Here is a 21212-nt window from a genome sequence, read left to right on the forward strand (position 1 = left end):
TTTCGTCCATTGGTTTTCACCGATCTCTTCGATTGAATTCTTCATATTGTAACGCTCTTTTTGAAACGCAACGTCCGTCTTTGCTTCTTCTTCCCACGAAGTAGCCGATAAATACGAATGCGAAAATCGCGAACAGAACAAATAACACCAACAAACCTCTCTTTTCGCCCGTCCCTTTTCCAAAGTCTTGCATCTGTTTCTCGAAAGGAAGATTGAAACGAGAATTATACTGGTACCGTGACACCAATGCAACCGAAAAGGGGGGAAATTATAGGGGTGGCGACATCAAATTGAATTTGAAAAATATTTTATTTGCATACGACATACTTATTTGCAAGCAATTAATGTTTCACTCTGGTCACTGCACTCACTTATACGATTAAATAGGCCTGATCATTTTGATATGAAAAGTGTATGTACGGGAAATATACATATTCTTTAGCAATAATCACGTAAATATACGTGAACACAAACAACCTTTATTCCAGTAAATCGCTTTTGAGTTTCACCATGGTCCGCAATGATGATTAAGTTTTAACTGCAGTTTGCAGTGGGAAGATTATACAAACATATTTCATTGAAATTTGAAATGACGCACTATGATGTTGAACAGTATTGATTATAATCGCCTTGTGAAATAATTTCACATGTAACCGTAACCCATTCCTTTGAACCACTGTGCCCCAAGCCCCACCAAGAGTACGTTACATTTTAAATTTAAATTCGAACATTCGGATGAAGCCGACCTTTCCGACACTCGCGGATTCTTCTGCTCTAAAATTTCAGCGTGCTTTTGCCATTGTGCGAGCTACTTTGTTGTTGCCAAGCTGGCATGAAATCCAGATTTCTCTTCCAAGCAAAAAAAAAAAAAAAAAACAACTCAGTGCGTCATCGGCTGCGTCATCAATTCGGGATGACGACGCCTCGCCATTCCGATTCGCAATTCCCCTTCCTGATTTAGATTATCCATTCCAAGCCCCGTCACATCGACATTTCCCAAAAGCAGGCACACAAACTCGTATATCTTGATTCGCCAGCGGGCGGCAGCTTTAGTTTGTGCATATACCCTGACTTTGGAGTTTCAGATTCGCACGAAATTGTGGAAGGTGAAGTTCTCGAAGTGAGTGAGCGAGTGCTTTGGATGGGAAGTGCATGATGCACGGCCGTGATGTGGCTTTTATAAAAAAAGTAGATTAGGTTGTGGCACGTGGTCTGGGGATTGCACTTGCAGTGGAACTCTGATGAATGTTAATGTCATGCGGTCATTTCAGACCCATAAGACCTATGAAAGTAAGTTGGATTCAATCAAGGTTTCAGGTCAGGGTAAACTAGGCATATATAAATATATATTAAGACATGCCATTGAATCCCTTATATATGCAGATATAGAATGCAGATATTATACTTAAGATAATATTTGTCTATCTGCAAACTACAAGTGTGTGTAAACTTCTCGCGCGGCAAATCGTATCTAGCATCGCAAAAGATACACTCTCACTAGTTCGAGCGTGCAGTATCTGTATGTGGTTATGGGTATGAAACACAACAGGTTGTCGGCGGTGTTTGGAGAAAGTGCTTAGTGCCAACAATACCATCAGGTGCAATGACCACATAGGTATACCTAGTCGGTGGATGGTTGGTTCGAAAAATCGTATAAATTGTCATGGAAACGCGACGCTCTGTGGAAGGCTAAACATGCGAGGGAACTTGATCTGATTAAAGCCCCATAATCAACTAAGGGAGTTTTCCGACGAAAAGATTGGCCATATAACTACTAAGAAATACCTAAAGCTTGTCCAACATTAGACAAGCTGCATACCGTTAATATAAACTATTATAACTTTCTTTTCGTACAAAGAGAAACATAACAATGCAATGGTTAAGTCCGTTGAACTTTAACTATTTAATGTCTTTGGAGCTTAGATAAGGAGATACATAACTTTATATGGTAAAGATATCTTTAATATTACTTGATTTAAACGTCTTGAACTTTGATAAGAAGATACTTACCATTACATATTGTAAATTTCTATTTAACATAACTTCTTGAACTACCCAAATCTAAATGGTTACATAAACTCCAAAATTACTCATGGAAGGATTGGAGTACTCAATCTTTCAGATGCGTCTACTGCTTCCACATTTCTTCCGCTTGAAGGCCGCAAACAAGGGTTCAAGTACAGCAAACACTTTCTTAGTCACACGTACATACATATCTCTTCTCTGCGTAGGTGGTGAAAATTGCTGCCCTTTTTTCCAGTCTCAATTCCTCACAGATGCGTTTCCTAGATGCCAACATGCTGAGGATTACCCATTGTCCGTAATATTTGTATGGAAAGGATACCCCGTCGAAGTGCTATTGATGAACTCTCGCACACATGCTTGGAAATATTATTACTAGTCACGGCGTGGGAACCGAGGCAGAAATGTCCCAAGATCCGTGCAGAATATGGCAATTTCTGGACGTAAAGGTGGGTAATTTGCGACACATTTATAATACGGGTACGGCACCGGCATTTCCCAGGTGAAAATGCGACATCGCAAATAGTGGTCACCCTGCTGTACGGATGTATCCCAGATACATACATACAGAAAAAAATTGGTTTGTCAGCGAAATCAGTTTTTCAAGAAAAACTGAGCCCTTTATTCCCAACTCGGACACAAACGACAGTGAGGTACAGCCTGCCGAGGACCATTAACCCTGTCAACCCCTAAAATGACAATTGTTTGAGCTATCAAAAGGATATTTTTCAATAAAATATTATCCAAAATAGTTTCCCCTTTCTTCCGAGATGGATTGTTATGCATATGTGCTTTTCCAGGCCATCCGTGAACGTATTCTTAAAGGGGTACAACAATTTCACAGTTTTTCCACACAAAAGCAATGCCGACCGACCCACATTTATGAATGGAAAGTATCCTTAATCTTATCATCATGGGGTGGGTTGGACTTCGACCGAAATTTTGTCAAGTTTCCTCATTTTTCACGATAGATTCAAACGAACTTTGGCCCTTTTCTTCAATTTTGTAATTGCGCCGTTTATTTGCCCATTGTATTTTCGCGCGACCCTGTTTCACCTGGGAAGATCCCGATCCTTTGTTCTTTTGTGACACCAAACTAGCTGGAAAACCTCTTTTTTTTATATTGTCATCATTGTTACACTTTTCTTTGTAAATAAAAACTTGACAATTTTCTGGAAAATATATGCGCAATAAACAATGGTTTGATCAAGCAATCAAAATCTGATAAGATTTGTTTATTTATTTATTATTTACTTAGCGCTTTAATTAAATTTGCCCAAAAGTTGGCTATAATTGCGTGACGTTCGGATTTGAAGCTATCTTTTCAGATTTGCGTTTTTGTCGTTGCAAGACCGCGGCAGTTAATCCAAGAAACAAGTTCTCTTATGAACATTTCAATCTTTCGGTCGACTGACTCAGCATCCCTCAACGAAGTTCTACGCTTTTACGCACTATATAAAACAGCCTGCAGTCGAAAAGGACCTCTCAATAGTCCTGTGCACCACCTGCTTCCTGTGGAATGATGCTGGGATTCCGAGATATTCTTGCAGCTGAACATATGCGCCTACGCTTCTTGGTTTTATAATTTTAAGGGCTGTTCGAATTTTCAGGATGTCTTCGCGGGTCCTAAAAAACGATATAAACTGTACACATGACGAGAAACATAAGGGTAATCTCTTTGCGTGGAAATGTTTCAAAGAACTAAGCAGAAATGGAAATCAGGCAATAAAATCATATCATTTATCCCTAAGCCTTTTTTCGAATTCCTGAAAATGAAAAGTCCTTCTATAGTAAACTATTTGGCAGGATATCTAAGTCATAAAAATAATAAATACGGGAAAAAAATCAAGAAACTAATCTGCAAACTAATCCACTGAAACACCTGATTATTTTGTATACACGAATCAATATATATTTGCAAATATATAGTATTGTATATGCTTATTTACACAGTTATAAATATATATAGTTAGTTATTTAAAGACATGTATGTGTGTACTATTATAGTTTAACAAATGCCATGTGTGCATAACGTTAAATAAATTTATTTGTACGTTTGCAGAGTAAATACGTTTTTTGTTGTGTGTAATACCATTTCTGCGATATTGTTTGCAATAATACACTGTAAATAGCTATACCTTGATATTATGTATATATAATATAAGGTACTTCGCCACAATATGTTATATACCAAAATTCCATTATATGTCTCGTTCAACGTTGGGTTTTTGGAATGCATATAATTTGAAATGGATTATTTATGTATATAGAGATGCTTTAAGTACAGGACTTTAAACAGTATCAGTTTCAAAATAATAATAAATCAAAACCAGAAACCTTTGATTTAACAAAAGTTCTAACATAATTAAACATATTTTTGGTATTACATAGAAAATAAGTATTATAATCTTTTTCTCAAAAGAACAGTAACCAATTGAAGTAGTTTTATCTATGTACATTAAACATTTCAAAAATAATAAGCCGAAACCATAACAACTGTATATCTTTCACTGATTTGATTTTAGTTCACGATCTGTATTCGGGTTGAAGCTTTGGGTTCCAATTGGAAGAATTGACTTAGGAATATCCGGACGTTTCGTTTTCGCTTTCCTCTACAATTGATTTCTTGTCCTCCGGCTTGCTGCGTCCTGTGAATCTCTCGAAGATGGAGTGCTTACTGGACTTCTTGCCACCGGAAGTTGCCTTGAAGGAACCCCACGGCACCTTTCCAGCCTCCGAAGTGGTCATAAGGATGGAGTACGAGGAGCAGACCTCGCCCTCTTTGCTGTTACGAATCCCGTAGAGGAAGTACACCACCATACCGATACAAACCCAGACAAAGAACCTTACCCAAGTCACGGCATCCAGATGGACCATCAACAAGATGTTACAAAAGATTCCAAGTGCAGGAACGAAGGGAACCAGGGGAACTTTGAAGATCAGGCCACGGGTGTTCTGGTTATGGACAGCTATCACGGCCACGCAAGTGCCTGCTGCGAAGATGATGAATCCATAGATGATCAGTGCCCACCAGGTGCCCGTATAGAGTTGCGTCCACGACACCTTTAGCTCCACACAGATGGCAAAGCTCAGGAAGATGAACAGCATCACGGCGACGGACACCACAGATCCCGGTTCGAAACGTCCTAGTAGGGGTTCCAAGCACCTGAACTGGGCCTTTAGTCTTCCAGCTAAGACTTCCTCTATCATCTCACTGGTCGGTGAGGAGGTATCCATGCTGGACTGGGACGCCACATCCTCGTCATCATCGTCGTCGTCGTCGGGACTTCCAGCCACTGCGGGTACCCTAATCGTGGTATGAATTCGCTCCATGGGACGATATCGCAGGATGATCACACTGGCCGAGACGATGGTGTAGGCCAACAAAGTGCCAATGGACATAAACTCCACCAGCTTGGCCAGATCGAAGACCAAAGCGAGGCAGGCACTCATTACCCCGGATACCACTAGATTCAGCAGTGGCACCTGGGTGGTCGGGTTAATCTTCCCAAAACAGCTGAAGAGCAATCCATCCGAGGCCATGGCGTACATGCAGCGTGGCAGGGCGAACAGGGATCCCAACAGGGTGGTGGTCATTCCACACAGAGCTCCGATGGAGATAAGGTACTTGGCCCAGGAGAGGTTCAATTGCCCAAATGCCTCCGGCAATGAGGCAGCCGGATTGATCTCACTGATGGGAATCATAAGGGTCAGAGCGGCGCTGACAAGGATGTAGCCCACTGTCACCACGAACAATGAGATCACAGTGGCCACGGGTATGGATACCGATGGGTTTTTGGCCTCCTCACCGGAAGTGGCTATGGAATCGAAGCCCACGAAGGCGTAGAAACAGGTGGCTGCACCGGCGATGACTCCTCCAACGCCGTAGGGCAGAAATCCACCCTCAGCCTCGGACCAATTCTTACCATCCGCATACCAGAATCCCACGCTGATGACCAGCACCATCACGGCTATATTGACCAGGGTGAGGAGACTGTTAAACACCGCCGTGGCCTTTACTCCTCCGGCCAGAGCAGCCGCGTAAACAATGCAGACCAGGAAGGCTAAGACGTCGGGGTATTGGGCCAATCCGGGCTCGTGGATGCCACCCGTTAGCTCCAGCGTTGTGTTCCCAATCCAACCGCCCAGCATTGAATCCACGTATCCACTCCAGGCCCTGGCCACCGAAGCTGCACCCAGCATATGCTCCAGCAGGATATTCCAGCCGATGACGAAGGCCCAGAATTCACCCATCGAGATGTAGGTGTACACATAGGCCGATCCCGCCTTGGGCACTCGAGTCCCGAACTCCGCGTAACATAGGGCGGCCAGCATCGAAATAAATCCGGCCAGGATGAAGGATAATATGATCCCGGGTCCGGCCATTTCCTTGGCCACAGTTCCAGTCAGCACGTAGATGCCAGCGCCAACCATATGGCCAATGCCTGGGGGTAAACACATATGTTCATATTTAATATATGAATGTAGAGATAGTCTTGTTTTTTCGTTGATGGCACATACTCTAATTTCTGGTTCTTGTAAAGCAATAATTCTGATGTCAAGGAATATATGTAGATAAGGTAAATTATGTTCTATTCCTATCTGAAGGGTTTTAAAATCTCTACAAATCTCTAGGGGGTTTTCAAAACCATGTATGTCTTCATATCAGGGATTTTCTCTACTTTGAAGGTTAGTCTAGTGCGTTGTTAAAAATATATATATATAAATAATAAAAACCGCTTAGGGAATGGCTTTTAAAGAAGTTGTTAAATGTTTAGCAAGTCATTTTGAATTAAGAGTGGCTTGTCTCTGGCCGAAAGATGCGCGTGTGGCCCCGTAAAACTTGTTTAAAAATGCTTAAATACTTAAACATTCAACGTGTTCAAATAAAAAAAAACAGTAATTTCTACAATGTATCTTTAAGTACCCCCAACTCTGAACTTTAAGATAGCAGATGTTTGCATTGAAAGCATTGTAGCCCCCAACATATTGTTCCCTAATCGAGTGGTAAACCGGAGAACAAGCCGGTTACTGATCGATTAACTGAAAGTACCCAATAGAGCGATGTCGAAGGTGTTGAGGCATCGGTTTAGCGGCGTCTCCATGACGTCAGTGGGCACCGACTTGGTGCGATTCATCTTGGTGCAAATGCCCGACAATATGTGCCTCAGGATCGCACGTCGTGAGCTCGGCATCCTGGTTGAGACGAAAGTTGAAACCGAGCTGAAAGGAGTTCGCGCCTCTTGGGCCACTTGAAGGATCTGAACTTGGGGATATTTGGATATATTTCACGGAATATTCGATGCGGCACACGGGACACTTTCACTTGTTGTACACAAACAGCTGTGACTATATCGATTTTTGCATCAAATTCGAAAGCTCAGTGGGCGAATTGCCGAGTGTTTGCACACGGCCAGGAGGCAGCTTTCGTCACCGAGCTTTTTTTGAAGTGCGATAAAATTGCCACACTAAATGTTGTAGTTTTTAAAAAACCTTCAATATGGAAATTATAGAGTGAATGATACAAAAAACGATACTACAAAATTATTATTCGGAATATTCCGATGTCTTTTAATTTTCAATGCGATAAATAATCTCTAATGTAATATTTAAATTTTTAGTTGAACCTTAAAACTATTTTCTTTGTATTATGTTTTTACTGAGATAAATACATGTAGGGCCCCGCAAAGTATACAATTTAATTCCGTCTAATCGTAAATAAAATATCTGCATATATTTCCATATGATGGAGCATACTTTTAAAGGCCAATTAACTTCGTTTGAAAGCTTGCTTGTGTTTGTGAGCCAAAACCGGAAACTAAATAAGCGTAACCATTTTAAACAAATTGTTATTGCTCCTGCCAATCAAATGATCGACATTTATAAGTGGAATGTCGTTTAGTGATGATTAGAATAATGCGTTTACAAAACTATCGTATATTTTAAGCTAAAAGTCTTTAAAAATTAATGCCAACTGATTGTAGATAAATATTCCGAATATTAGCAAAATAGGGAAATTATGAGTACCGCGAATGCTATTGCCATACCTGCAATAAAATTTTAAAATAAACAGCCAATAAGTTGTATTATTATTATTTTATGTCTGAAATTAATTTTAATCGCCACAAAGTGTGTTTGCACTACCAAAACTTGGAGAACAAGTGAGGTTTACTTTTGCCTATTTCTTCGTAGCCAACAATGTCCGGTAATAACGAAATGTCTGATCACGAATTTGTTTTGTCACTGCCGCCGAGCGAATGCAAGAATATGTGATCTTTGCTGATCCACGGGAGAGATAGGTTGTCACACCCTTTATGGGGACCAAAAATTACGTTTTCCATTAAACATATGTTGGTGTTTTTAAGTATAGTCCGCAACACTTCATTATGTCTTGAAAGGCCCAATCAACGAAACTTTAATGCAATGTTTTTAAGTAAAGAAGTACTATGAAGTCGAATGGAAAATACTCTTAGGGTATTGATTCAACTTTCAGCAAAGTGTGTTTCTTATAAAGCTAAGTTGGGAAATTAGTTATTAATAGGGTTACATTCAAGAAATGCGGTACTATATTTCATATCTCTATGATAACGTTATGATTATGACTGGATGACTAAACCTTTGTAGATATAGATCCTTCTTTAAGAACAGACCCTTCTGGGATGGTTACCCTACTTATTATAGTATAATATCAAATATATTAGTAGCGGTTCTGGGAGCAGCAGATACCATCCACTGGCAGACTGGGTTACGTGATGTTTGTCAAAGGCAGAAGCGCCTTCGAAGGCACCTCTGGCATCGCGATGCAGATCGTGCCGGCATATGGATACGGATTCGGGTTCGGCCTAACCATATGACGGTGGCTAAGTGAATTACCCTACCATCCGTCTCCATCCGTATTCTTCCCATGGCGACAGCCCACCATCGCCATCTCGCCATGACCGTTGCCATTTGGCTGCGAAAATCTATCAGCATCACGAAGCGGACGCTGGGCTTCCAAAACTTTGAATACTAATACCTGTTAGGGATGACCAGGCGCATCGGCATCGCATCGGCTCCGAATTCGTCGTCAACCTGTCCGCAATGCCGGCTGTAGTTGCATGACAACATCTCCATCGCACACCTCCATATCCATATGGCCAAAGTCCCACTACCCCGTTTGGTATCCCCGCCCCCTTGGAGCCCACATCTTGTAGTACAGGTAGTTGCAATGACGGATTTTGACTCTTTGGCCCTAAAAGCACACCGGCGAAGGTGCAGTTTTTCAGCTCAGTTTTCAGTTTTCAGTTGTTAGTTTTTGGTTTTCATTTTTCAGCTGGCTACAAAATGTGCCAGTCGCGCGCTTGGGTCAAGATGGCTAAGACGGCGACTCAAATGGCTAAAATGGCTAGGGGAGACGGCGAGTGGACGGTGCTCACGCGTCTCGCTGCCCACGAACTCCATATGAATGGAAAAAATAGTTGGCTCCAGGCGCCGGGCTACTGGATGCCCTAACTCTGAGCAATCAATTCGGAAAGGGTTAAATTGATGATAGTGACATGATGCAACGATAACGCCCATGAAAAGATTGATCAATATGCCCTGAGATACAGATTCCAGATATTTCGGCGACCTTGAGCCCACAGATGAGCCGAATATCCAAATTAAAATCATTAACCTACGTTTCTAATAAGAACAGCTAGTTGCAACATATTTATATTGATATTTTTACCTATCTCACATTTTATAAATATAACATATATATCAATCTAGTCCTTAAACTTTCCAAAGGACCTCAAAGATATGCATAAAGTTGTGGAGCATGATCTAAAAATGATACAGACCATGGATATTTTTTAATAATAATTAATAAAGTGCTATAATTATAAATCCAGCTTCGCAATTACGTTTCAAATGACACACCCCCATAAACGAATATGTATTATACCCGTGATCGTATAACTCGTTTAATTCAAACAAATTGAAACAAACAAATTGAAGTATATAAGGTGTTTTGCAAGCTGACCTCTGACATTTGGAAGTTCACTTGAAAGCGGGTACTATTTAGATAAATTCTAATCTGTATCCGTTTTGTGTGCTACCCGTGTAGTGCGGCGAATAAATAATCACAACCTGCCAATAAATCGTAGTACCCGATTTAGTGGAGTGTGCGTGTATAAAACCACGAGCGACGTAAAATAAACAACAACAAATATATTAAGCTACTAGCATTGGTTGTATTATTTGTCGTTTTTGTATTTTGTTTTTTTATTTTCGGTTTCTGTTTTTGTTGCCGTTGTATTTTACTTGCCGCGTCTTTGGATTTTTGAGGCAATATCCGAAACGATTTCTGTTAAATCATACGCCGTGTGTGTATATAAACGAAGACGAGTCTCTTTGGCGCTTAGTGCGGCAACGTCCACTTCGCCAGCTGCATCCCAGCCAGATCTTTTCCCGAGCCCAAGTCCACCAGCCAGTGCAGTAAGTCCAAGTTTATCCAAGCGGTCCAGTGGTGATATCCGTATGATGGCCGACTAAATGGTCAAAGTGTTCCACTATGTTACCAAAAGACATTCAGTGATTTGATGTGATCAACTCCATAGGCCGTTAATTAAGGCCAGAAAATGTGAATCGATTCAATTAACTAAGTGAATGGTCCAAGTGGTTACTCAAGAACTCGTCTGAAATGAACATATGTACATACATAAGTATGGAAGGATTCACTAAACTTTTACTCGATGATCCGCTCTAGAGTTGGAATATTTTGAAAAGCAGTTTTAATGTGTGGATACATCTAATCTAAATCCAACTATTACCAAAAAAATACTATTAACTAGTGCAACATTTATTTTTAAATCCATAAAAAGTTAAGGAAATTTTAAACATTAAAAAAATTGCTCAGTTTTACGACCCACAAAGTTAAGGTATTATTCGCTTTTGCATATTTTATATATTGCATATTCGCATGCATTTAAAATCAGTAAAAAATAAAGATGCAGGATTTGGTAAGTTTTAATAAGAAATTGACCAACTTTGCGGTCGCCAAACTTGAATAATTGTTAGCTTTTTCCATTACGACCCACGCAGATTTGACCTTGTATTTACATTTAGCCGGCTATCTCACTTACATATATAGATATTTGGTTTTAAAAAAAAGTAGAAAGTAAATGACTGTGACGCAAGTAATTATATCCTCTCCAAATCCAGTAAGACTTACAATATGACAGAATCGTAAAGCTAAAATAAACAACGCTAATTCAGGTTAAACCCGAAATAATACACCTTATAAAATTTCACGGTCTCTAACTGCGTATATTTTTTATATATTTGTAAAAATGAGTTTCGGAGAAGATCAATTGATTTAAGCCTTGAAAAGCATTCTTTTCGTAAGTCCGTTTGCCCGTTTTTTGCATTTCTTTGTAATTAATTTAGACGAGAAACAAGTTTCGCAGATCCGGGGCCTGAATGCCATTTGCATTCGTTCGTTGTTAATTTGTCAAATCTGCTAACTGTGTGTGTTTCATTTAGTTAAGTACCTTGAATAAGAATTAAATTAAGAATGCATTAAATCTGAAATCAGCCAGCTCCTTGTGAGGCGATCGAAAATATGGCCAACACTTGGCAATCTATGCAAAGTGTCCATAAATACCCAATTAAGTGCGTCACAAAAATGTAAATTAGATTGTTCATAACATGTCTATTTGAGAAACGAGCGATCATCTTACCAAATCGGCGCCTATCCAAAATTGGCCATAAGCCGAGACAAGATAACTGCCCATAACTGATAGCCAACAATGCAAGTTAGCCGCATTTCACCAATTTGTCAGCGCAGAGCATTGAATCCAAGTTATGAGTACCCGAACCCAGACATGGAATGTCGGCTAAATCAATCGCTGGAGGAGATCACTCGCGTATTCGGATTGTATAGTTTACACATTTGGCATAATATACAAATGTGGCTATATGCATATACGTGGTGGTGAGGCCCGCGGTCTAATCACCTGTTCGCCGTGATTAATACGAAGATATACGCCTATGCGAGGCGCTGAAATGTCAAAAGTTCAGGGTGAAGCCATCAATGTCCAAGCTGTTTTTATTAACGCTCAATCGTTAGCCAACACAATTGAATATGATTGCTGGCAAACTGCGCAGACAACCGGGATCACCCATTCTATCTGACTTAACATTTCGACACCCAAATCAATAATCGCTTTTCAGAGTTATAATTGCCCAATTATACAGAATGATGATCGTGTACCTATATATATCTATCTCATATATCTCCTAATTCTATAGTTTGTCTTTTAATCCATACAAGCCATTAATGTGTTTGTTTAGCAATTAAATAAACGACCCGGACTATTAATCTTAGGGGCCAAATAACAATATCGTGATAACTGGCAAATATAAATCTGTGGCAAAATTAAATGAGCAATTTTTTGACATGGTGAACCAATTTTTATCAAATTGGCCATAATTATGCAGTCATATCAAACCCAACCGCAAAAAACCAAAAACCAAAAAAAAAAAAAACAGCAAACTGAGATATCAGGCCAATGTTTTCGAACCTCCAAAAACCCAAAAAATTGGGTCGCTGAAGATTAAGCGAACGGAAAGTTGGGAGCAAAAGAGATACCATATTAATCGTGTTGAATATGAATCGGATGTATGAATGGGCGGTGTTTCATCACAATCTACTGGACCTCTTGCCAAATGTGACGCGTTTGTATTTACAAGCTAAAAGTTGTTTCCATTTCGGGGAAACCAGTAAGATTATACAAATGAAAGGGAAATTACTAGAATATTCAAGAGAACAAGAAAACAGATAAAACTTAATAATATTTTTTAATCCATGGGACTTTTGATTAATGTAGGATTTATTCATGAGGAAGAAGAAATGCTTAGCATTGGGTTCTATTAACCAGTGACGTAAGAACAAAAACAGAAGACTTCACACGCCAAGTCATCCGTAATCAAATGGTACTTATTCGCCCCTCGTTAGCTTAATGCTTGGAATAACCTAGACAAAAGGGGCCTCAATCAAAAAAAAAAAAAAAAAAAAAAAAAAACACCTAATCATCCGGGGCCCAACATCAAATGCGAGATGGCAAAAAACAAGAGGAGATTGCAGAAGCCAATGCCAAACAAAAGGCCCCAAAAAGACCCAAATCGAAGCGCCTTTATCAACTGCGGCTAAGCAAATAGGCATTCGTCACTAGTTGTTTCGCCGCCCTGCTCCCTTCGTGCGCGAGTCTTGAATTTATGGATTTTGAAATCCGCAGCATCTTTCCCATTTGTTTCTTCTCTTTTAAAGGTTAGTTGTATTATTTAAAAACCAAACCCGTTTTAGTGGCGCGCTGGTGCAGCACCCTCCATTCGTCGGGCAAAAGAGGTCCGTCCGGCTGTTCGAACTTCGAAGCTCGTGTAAACACTCGACAGGTTGCACTCAACCGTAATTAGCGATAAAGAAGATCTTACCTCACCCAGCGCTAGAGATCGCTTGACAAGCCCGACCTATGCAAATATATGTCTGGATTTTCGGTGAATTAATTTTTCGTCACCTTCATGCTGTTTGATATATGACCCCTTTTGATCCCATCGAAAGCGCCCTTTCCGCAGATCTTCATCTAGTGAGTCACCCGAAGGTGGAAGGTTACTTACGTGATTAAACTACCGCCGCAGTATCCGAATCGGTCATAAACTTAATTTACACAAACTGTAAACAGAAATATTATCTTGTTTTTACTGTATTCGTTGCTGAGACAAAGAGGAAAATAATTTTTAATTTAATTTTTGAGTCAGCCTTTAAGATATAATAGTCCTTAGCTATGGGTCAACGATAACTAATAAATATGTTAATATTTTTAAATACTTCAGAGTAGAAATATTGAGTGAACTATGTGTTTTTTTTAGCCACCAGATAGGCAATAAATTAAGCTCTTCGATTCGGAAGATCATAAACCGCTTCCAGTACACACCATTATCATATATTAAACACACTCTAATTGACTGTTTTTCAGAATAAAGCTCAAGACTTACATTTAAGATGGTCAACGTCGGCCACATTTTCGTGTGGGCCTTGCTCTTGGTACGTAAATACACACCGATCGATATCCATCTAGAAACCATTAAATTGCTGATTATTATTTCGTATAACTGTCAAGGTCACCACTCGGGGCACTGATCTGAGTGATGATGAGGCGCTCAATGACGTTTTAGGCGAACTTGAGTTTGACGACTCCTCGCCCAGATTAACGCGCGACACTTCTCTGTCGGCCAAGCACATCGAGAAGATCGATGTGAAATGCGACCAAGGTAGTGGCATGATGGTCGAGGTTGAGTTCTCCGAGGACTTCGAGGGAGTCATCTACAGCCAGGGGTACTTCAGCGACCCAAAGTGCAAGTGGGTATATACCATTAGCTAGCTCTGAGTCCCCTCTTTAACTGTCATTTTTAATTTTAGCTACGTGAAGGGCGATAGATCGGGACGCAGTTTCACTTTCACAGTGCCATACGATGGATGCGGCAGCAAGCCCTCGTGCTCCGTTTGCGCCTCAATCGAGAACATCCTGATCATCCAGGACGACAGGGACATACAAAATAGCTTCGATATAGCACGGAAAATATCGTGTAGTCGAGGCGATGAACGTGAGAAGACTGTATATTTCAAACCATTTGTCGTGGACATGCTCGAGGTTATATCGGTAGATACACCGAGTGGGCCGGTAGAGTGCTGGATGGAGATCGGGACGGGAACTCCTCCCAATGTCAAACCCATCCAGGGCACTCTAACCCTGGGAACTGACATTACTTTCACCATCAACGTTAAGCACTCGGAACAGGCATGGGATATAAACATACTGCAATGTTATGCCTCCGATGACATGGATTTTGAGGCCAGAACGACAAAGAGATTGCAGCTGTCGGACAAAAGGGGATGCTCGATAAAGGAGAAAATATTTGGGGAGTGGCGAAAGTTTGAGGCGGGCTCCAGTCTAACTTCCACCTACTATAATACACTCAAGGCATTTAGGTTCCCCGATCGATCTCAGGTGTATCTGAAGTGTGACATTGAACTGTGCAATGGAGCGTGTAAGAGGGACTACACTTGCGGTAGTCTCAGGTCGTTGACGTGTCCTGAAGGATCAACTGATCCTCAGTGTCTACAGGATCATCTAATTTCACCAAAGCCTCGCTGCTACCCAGGCTCCAACGAGCCAGGTTGCCCAAGGCCCACTTCCCCTCCACCCACAACGATCAGAATACCAATAGCCTCAACATTTACGCCCAGACCACGATGCTATCCTGGATCCAACGATCCAAGCTGTAACGAAACTCCGCAAACTACGTCCCTACCCAGTTGTCCTTTGGGCTCAACTGATCCTCGCTGTCGCGTTGCCCCGCCGGCAACAAAAAAGCCAAGGTGTTTTTCCGGATCAAGGGATCCGGAATGTCAACCAGCTACCTATCTTCCACCAACAACGAGGAGATCTTCGACCAAGCCGCGTTGCTATCCCGGATCAACGGATCCTGATTGCCAACCGGCAACAAGGGCACCTATTACCACAGTAAAGCCAGGATGCTATCCAGGCTCCGATGACCCCGAGTGTCAGCCTGCAACTTATGTTCCACAAACAACGAGGAGACCTTCCATTACTACGAAGAGACCACGTTGCTACCCGGGATCAACAGATCCAGAGTGTCAACCCAGAACAAGGCCAACGATTACCACATCACAGCCAAGATGTTCTCAAGGATCAACTGACCCGGAGTGTCAACCTGCTACTTATCTTCCACCAACAACAAGAAGAACTCCCATTCCGACAACCAGAGTTCCACTAACAACATCAAAGCCAAATTGTTATCCAGGCTCAACGGATACTCGTTGCCCACAAGCTCCAGGACCACGGTGCTATCCTGGATCACCAGATCCTTCCTGTCAACCCCCAACGCGTATAACTCAGAAGCCGCCCACTTCTCCACAGCCAAAATGCTATCCCGGCTCATCCGATCCAGAGTGCCTCAATTGCTATCCGGGTTCTCCGGATCCGAGATGTCCCAAAGTGCCAACCACAAAGAAGGCTGGATGCTATGAGGGTTCGGATGACCCTAGATGTCAACCCGCTACCTACTTACCGCCTTCGACTCGTCGACCACCGACAATTGCACCGCGACCACGGTGTTATCTTGGATCAACGGATCCCAGTTGTCCGCAACAAACTCAACCAACCACCCGAACACCTATTACTACTATTAAGCCCAGGTGTTTCCCAGGCTCCAATGATCCCGAATGTCAACCAGCAACGACTAGGCGGCCCCTAACTACCTCCAAGCCAAATTGTTATCCTGGTTCGACAGACAGACGCTGTCCCCAAGAACCCGTGACGACATCAAGGCCGAGATGTTATCCTGGCTCATCGGACCCTGAATGTCAGCCTGCTACTTTGGTCCCACCAACTACGGTTCGAACGACAATAACAACGTCGAGGCAAAGGTGTTACCCGGGTTCCAGTGATCCCAGTTGTCAGCCTCCGACAACAAGAAAGCCAATAACCACGCCTAAGCCAAACTGTTATCCGGGCTCCACAGATAGTCGCTGCCCGCAGACACCGCGAACTACGCAACAGCCAAGGTGTTACCCTGGGTCCACAGATCCTGACTGTCAGCCTGCAACTTACCTTCCACCAACAACAGCAAGAACAACGATTACTACTGCCAAGCCAAGGTGTTATCCTGGTTCAAGCGATCCATATTGCCAGCCACCAACAACAAAAAAACCAAATTGTTATCCTGGATCCACCGACAGTCGGTGTCCACAAAAGCCACCTATTACACCAAAGCCAAAGTGCTATCCCGGTTCAACAGATCTGGAGTGCCTGAATTGTTACCCTGGTTCACCCGATCCTAGATGCCCTAAGGTCCCAACAACGAAAAAGGCAGGATGCTTTGATGGTTCGGATGATCCCAAGTGTCAACCCGCCACTTACTTGCCGCCATCAACAAAGCGGACTCCTACAATTGCTCCTAAACCAAGGTGCTACCCAGGATCAAAAGATCCGGGATGCCCTCAGATTACAACAAGGGCACCCACTTCCACGTCTAGACCACGGTGCTACCCAGGATCCACTGACCCCGAATGTCATCCAACTACTTCCTCGCCTGCGATAACAAGAATACCTGTAACAACTAGGATTCCTTTAACAACAGCTAAGCCCAGGTGTTATCCAGGTTCACAGGAACCTGGATGCCAACCTGCAACTAGGCCACCAATTACCACCTCCAAGCCAAGATGCTATCCAGGATCTCTAGATCCCGAGTGTCAGCCTTCAACTTACCTTCCGCCAACACCAGTTAGAACCACCGTGCCAACTATTCCGACGACCAGAATTCCAGTCACTACATCAAAGCCAAATTGCTATCCGGGCTCAACAGACCGACGCTGTCCAAAGGAACCCGTTACAACACCAAAGCCTAGATGTTACCCTGGCTCACCAAACCCAGAATGTCAAAAGGCCACATACTCACCTCCTACAACTAGAACACCTGTGACAACATCCAAGCCAAATTGTTATCCAGGCTCCACCGATAGTCGCTGTCCCCAGAAGCCACCTACTACTCTAAAACCGAAGTGCTCCCCTGGTTCTTCAGATCCTGAGTGCCTGAATTGTTATCCTGGCTCTCCTGATCCGAGATGCCCCAAAGTTCCTACCACAAAGAAATCAGGATGCTTTGACGGCTCACAAGATCCAAGGTGTCAGCCTGCCACGTATTTGCCACCATCATCTCGTCGCCCTCCCACAACTGCACCCAAGCCCAGATGCCACCCAGGATCTACAGATCCTAGTTGCCCACAACCAACTCAACCAATCACAACTCGGCTACCTATAACTACACAGAAAGCTAGATGTTATCCGGGATCTACTGCCCCCGAATGTCAACCAGCTACTACGCCTACCCCAACCTCCACAAGGCCTATAACTACTATAACCACATCGAAGCCAAATTGTTATCCTGGCTCGACAGACAGACGATGCCCGCAGATACCAGTGACTACAACAAAGCCTAGATGTTATCCTGGCTCAACTGACCCACAGTGTCAGCCTGCAACTTACTTGCCCCCAACGACAGTTACTACAGTCAGGCCAAGATGTTATCCAGGATCCAATGATCCAGGTTGCCAGCCTCCTCAAACAACTAAAACGCCGATAACCACATCAAAGCCTGTTTGCTACTTAGGATCAACGGATAGTCGTTGCCGCCAGAATCCGTCAACGACTCAAAAACCAAAATGTTCTGTGGGCTCTACAGATCCTGAGTGCCAACCAGCCACGTATCTCCCTCCAACAACTGTATCACCCACCATCCCAACAACCAAGCCAAGGTGCTATCCTGGATCAACTGACACCAGCTGTCAACCAAAAACCTATTCTCCACCGACTTCAAGACCTCTTATAACCACATCGAAGCCCAGATGTTATCCGGGCTCACCAGATCCTGAGTGTCAGCCGGCAACCTATCTTCCACCTACAACCAGGCGCACGACCATTCCCGTTACGAAGCCAAGGTGTTATCCGGGATCCAGTGATCCAGAATGTCAACCGGAAACCTATTCGCCGCCCACAACAAGACCACCTGTAACTACATCTAAGCCAAACTGCTATCCAGGCTCTACAGATAGTCGTTGCCCTCAGAAGCCACCTACTACTTTGCAACCCAAGTGCTATCCTGGTTCATCAGATCCGGAGTGCCTCAATTGCTATCCCGGTTCGCCCGATCCAAGATGTCCAAAAATCCCAACCACAAAGAAAGCAGGATGCTTTGAGGGTTCAGATGATCCAAGATGTCAACCCGCCACCTATTTACCCCCGTCGTCCCGTCGGCCACCCACTATTGCCCCCAAGCCGAGATGTTATCCAGGATCTACAGATCCCAGTTGTCCGCAACCAACTCAACCTACCACAACAAGGACACCATTAACTACATCTAGACCTAGGTGCTATCCCGGAAGTACTGATCGCGAATGTCAACCAGCCACATATTCCCCACCGACATCTAGATCACAAATAACTACCCTGAAACCCAGATGTTATCCTGGGTCAAAAGACCCTGAATGTCAGCCAGCAACTTATGCGCCTCCAACCACAAGGACTCCTGTGACAACATCCAAGCCAAATTGCTATCCAGGCTCCACGGATAAACGTTGCCCGCAGGAAATCGTAACAACACAAAAGCCCAGATGTTATCCTGGCTCACCGGATCCCGAATGTCAGCCCGCAACTTACCTTCCTCCCACAACCTCACGCACAACGATTCCTCCGACTAGACCTAGATGCTATCCGGGTTCCAGTGATCCTAGCTGCCAGCCAACAACGAACTTGCCACCGACAACTCGAACGCCTGTAACTACGAGGAAGCCAAATTGTTATCCAGGATCAACAGATAGTCGGTGCCCACAGACGCCTCAAACGACGATAAGGCCAAAATGTTACCCAGGATCTACAGATCCCGACTGTCAGCCTACCACGAATCTTCCGCCATCCACACCAAGGCCAACAGTTCCTACAACCCAGCCTAGGTGTTATCCAGGATCAAGCGATCCCTATTGCCAATCACCAACAACAAGAGCGCCTCTCACAACCCCAAAACCAAATTGTTACCCAGGTTCCACGGATAGTCGTTGCCCACAGAAGCCACCAACTACTTTGGCGCCCAAATGCTTCCCTGGATCATCAGATCCGGAGTGTCTGAATTGTTACCCTGGTTCGCCCGATCCCAGATGTCCTAAAGTACCAACCACAAGGAAGGCAGGATGTTCAGATGGTTCCGATGATCCAAGATGCCAGCCAGCCACGTACTTGCCACCTTCAACTACAAGAGCACCTAAGCCAAATTGCTACACGGGATCAACTGATCCTAGGTGTCCGCAGCCAACTCAGGCGACAACCTTAAGAACGCCAGTTACCACGACGAGGTGTTACCCAGGCTCTCCAGATCCTGACTGCCAACCAGCAACAAGAGCACCTGTCACAACTTTGAGGCCAAAATGTTATTCCGGCTCCAATGATCCCGAATGCCTGCCGTCAACTTATTCTCCTCCGACTACAAGAATTCCAGTAACCACATCTAGTCCAAATTGTTATCCAGGCTCGAGGGATACACGCTGTCCACAGGCGCCAGTAACTACACAGAGACCCAGGTGTTACCCCGGCTCCAAGGACCCTGAGTGCCAACCCGCTACCTACCTCCCACCGACAACGGCAAGGACAACGATTCCGACGGTCAGGCCAAGATGTTATCCGGGCTCCAATGATCCAGATTGTCAACCATCTACATACACGCCTCCAGTAACTAAAACGCCTATCACCACGCCCAAACCCCGTTGCTATCCGGGCTCCAGTGATCCATCTTGCCAGCCCGCTACTTATCTTCCACCAACAACTGCTAGCAGGTGCTATCCTGGTTCCAGCGATCCTAAATGTCAACCCGCCACCTATGCTCCTCCCTCGACCAGAGCTCCTTTAACTACTTCCAGGCCCAATTGTTACCCGGGATCCACGGATAGGCGCTGTCCCCAGACACCGCCAACGACACCTAGACCAAGGTGTTATCCAGGCTCATCGGATCCTGAGTGCCTGCCAGGAACAACGTCCAGACCTCCGATTGCCGGAACCACGCCGGTATACTGCTACCCAGGATCCATCGATCCACGCTGCCCCGACTCCGGATACAGGGGCACAAGCCGAATTCCAGCCACATATCTGCCGCCACTGAGTGATCCTGGCTACGATAGAACCATTCGGAATGCGAAGACTCTGTTCTTCAATGAAATCAATCAATTGGCCTTCACCGACAACAACGTCTTCGAGCTCGATGATGACGAAGTCGAGAGCTCGAGGGTCAAGCGCGAGTTGAAACTTGACGAGGATGACCTCCTGTCTAAGAGGATCATAAAGCGCGAGTCCAACCAGGAGCACAATTCCGAACAAGAAGTGATTTCCCTGACCCTCGGAGTTAGAACTGGCATCAGTGTGAAGTAGTCGTTGAAGGTCTAGTAGACTGTAAGGCATACAAATATTATAATATCATCATACACCGATATGTATTTACCTAGAATGATATTCATTAAATATAAACTATGTACAAATGTAATCTCTTGAATCAATTTTGAAATTATGCTTAGACAGGGTATCATCACTTACCTATTTACGGTTATT

General features: G+C 43.5%; 2 protein-coding genes and 1 long non-coding RNA gene across 4 annotated transcripts; 2 read left to right on the forward strand and 1 right to left on the reverse strand.

Annotated features, from left to right (window-relative positions):
- The first annotated feature begins 1082 nt into the window (after positions 1 to 1082).
- lncRNA:CR45973 (long non-coding RNA:CR45973) lies at positions 1083 to 4371 on the forward strand. 2 transcript variants are annotated; one of them, NR_133284.1, is made up of 2 exons: positions 1083 to 2471; positions 3339 to 4371. It is a non-coding gene; the product is annotated as a long non-coding RNA:CR45973 (long non-coding RNA). The 2 variants fall into 2 exon arrangements; NR_133283.1 differs by having other exon boundaries at positions 1083 to 4371.
- Positions 3916 to 7379, reverse strand: CG13248 (uncharacterized protein). Its single transcript, NM_140962.2, has 2 exons — positions 7076 to 7379; positions 3916 to 6467 (listed from the first exon to the last, which is right to left on the reverse strand). The coding sequence occupies exons 1-2, from the start codon at positions 7215 to 7217 to the stop codon at positions 4600 to 4602; spliced, it is 2010 nt and encodes a 669-aa protein (NP_649219.1). The 5' UTR covers positions 7218 to 7379; the 3' UTR covers positions 3916 to 4599.
- Positions 7380 to 10416: 3037 nt separating this feature from the next.
- Positions 10417 to 21122, forward strand: zye. Its single transcript, NM_140963.2, has 4 exons — positions 10417 to 10479; positions 14019 to 14086; positions 14163 to 14401; positions 14462 to 21122. The coding sequence occupies exons 2-4, from the start codon at positions 14045 to 14047 to the stop codon at positions 21033 to 21035; spliced, it is 6855 nt and encodes a 2284-aa protein (NP_649220.1). The 5' UTR covers positions 10417 to 10479; positions 14019 to 14044; the 3' UTR covers positions 21036 to 21122.
- The last annotated feature ends 90 nt before the right edge of the window (positions 21123 to 21212 follow it).

The sequence above is a fragment of the Drosophila melanogaster genome, chromosome 3L (assembly GCF_000001215.4).
Source record: "Drosophila melanogaster chromosome 3L".
Classification (NCBI taxonomy): domain Eukaryota; kingdom Metazoa; phylum Arthropoda; class Insecta; order Diptera; family Drosophilidae; genus Drosophila; species Drosophila melanogaster.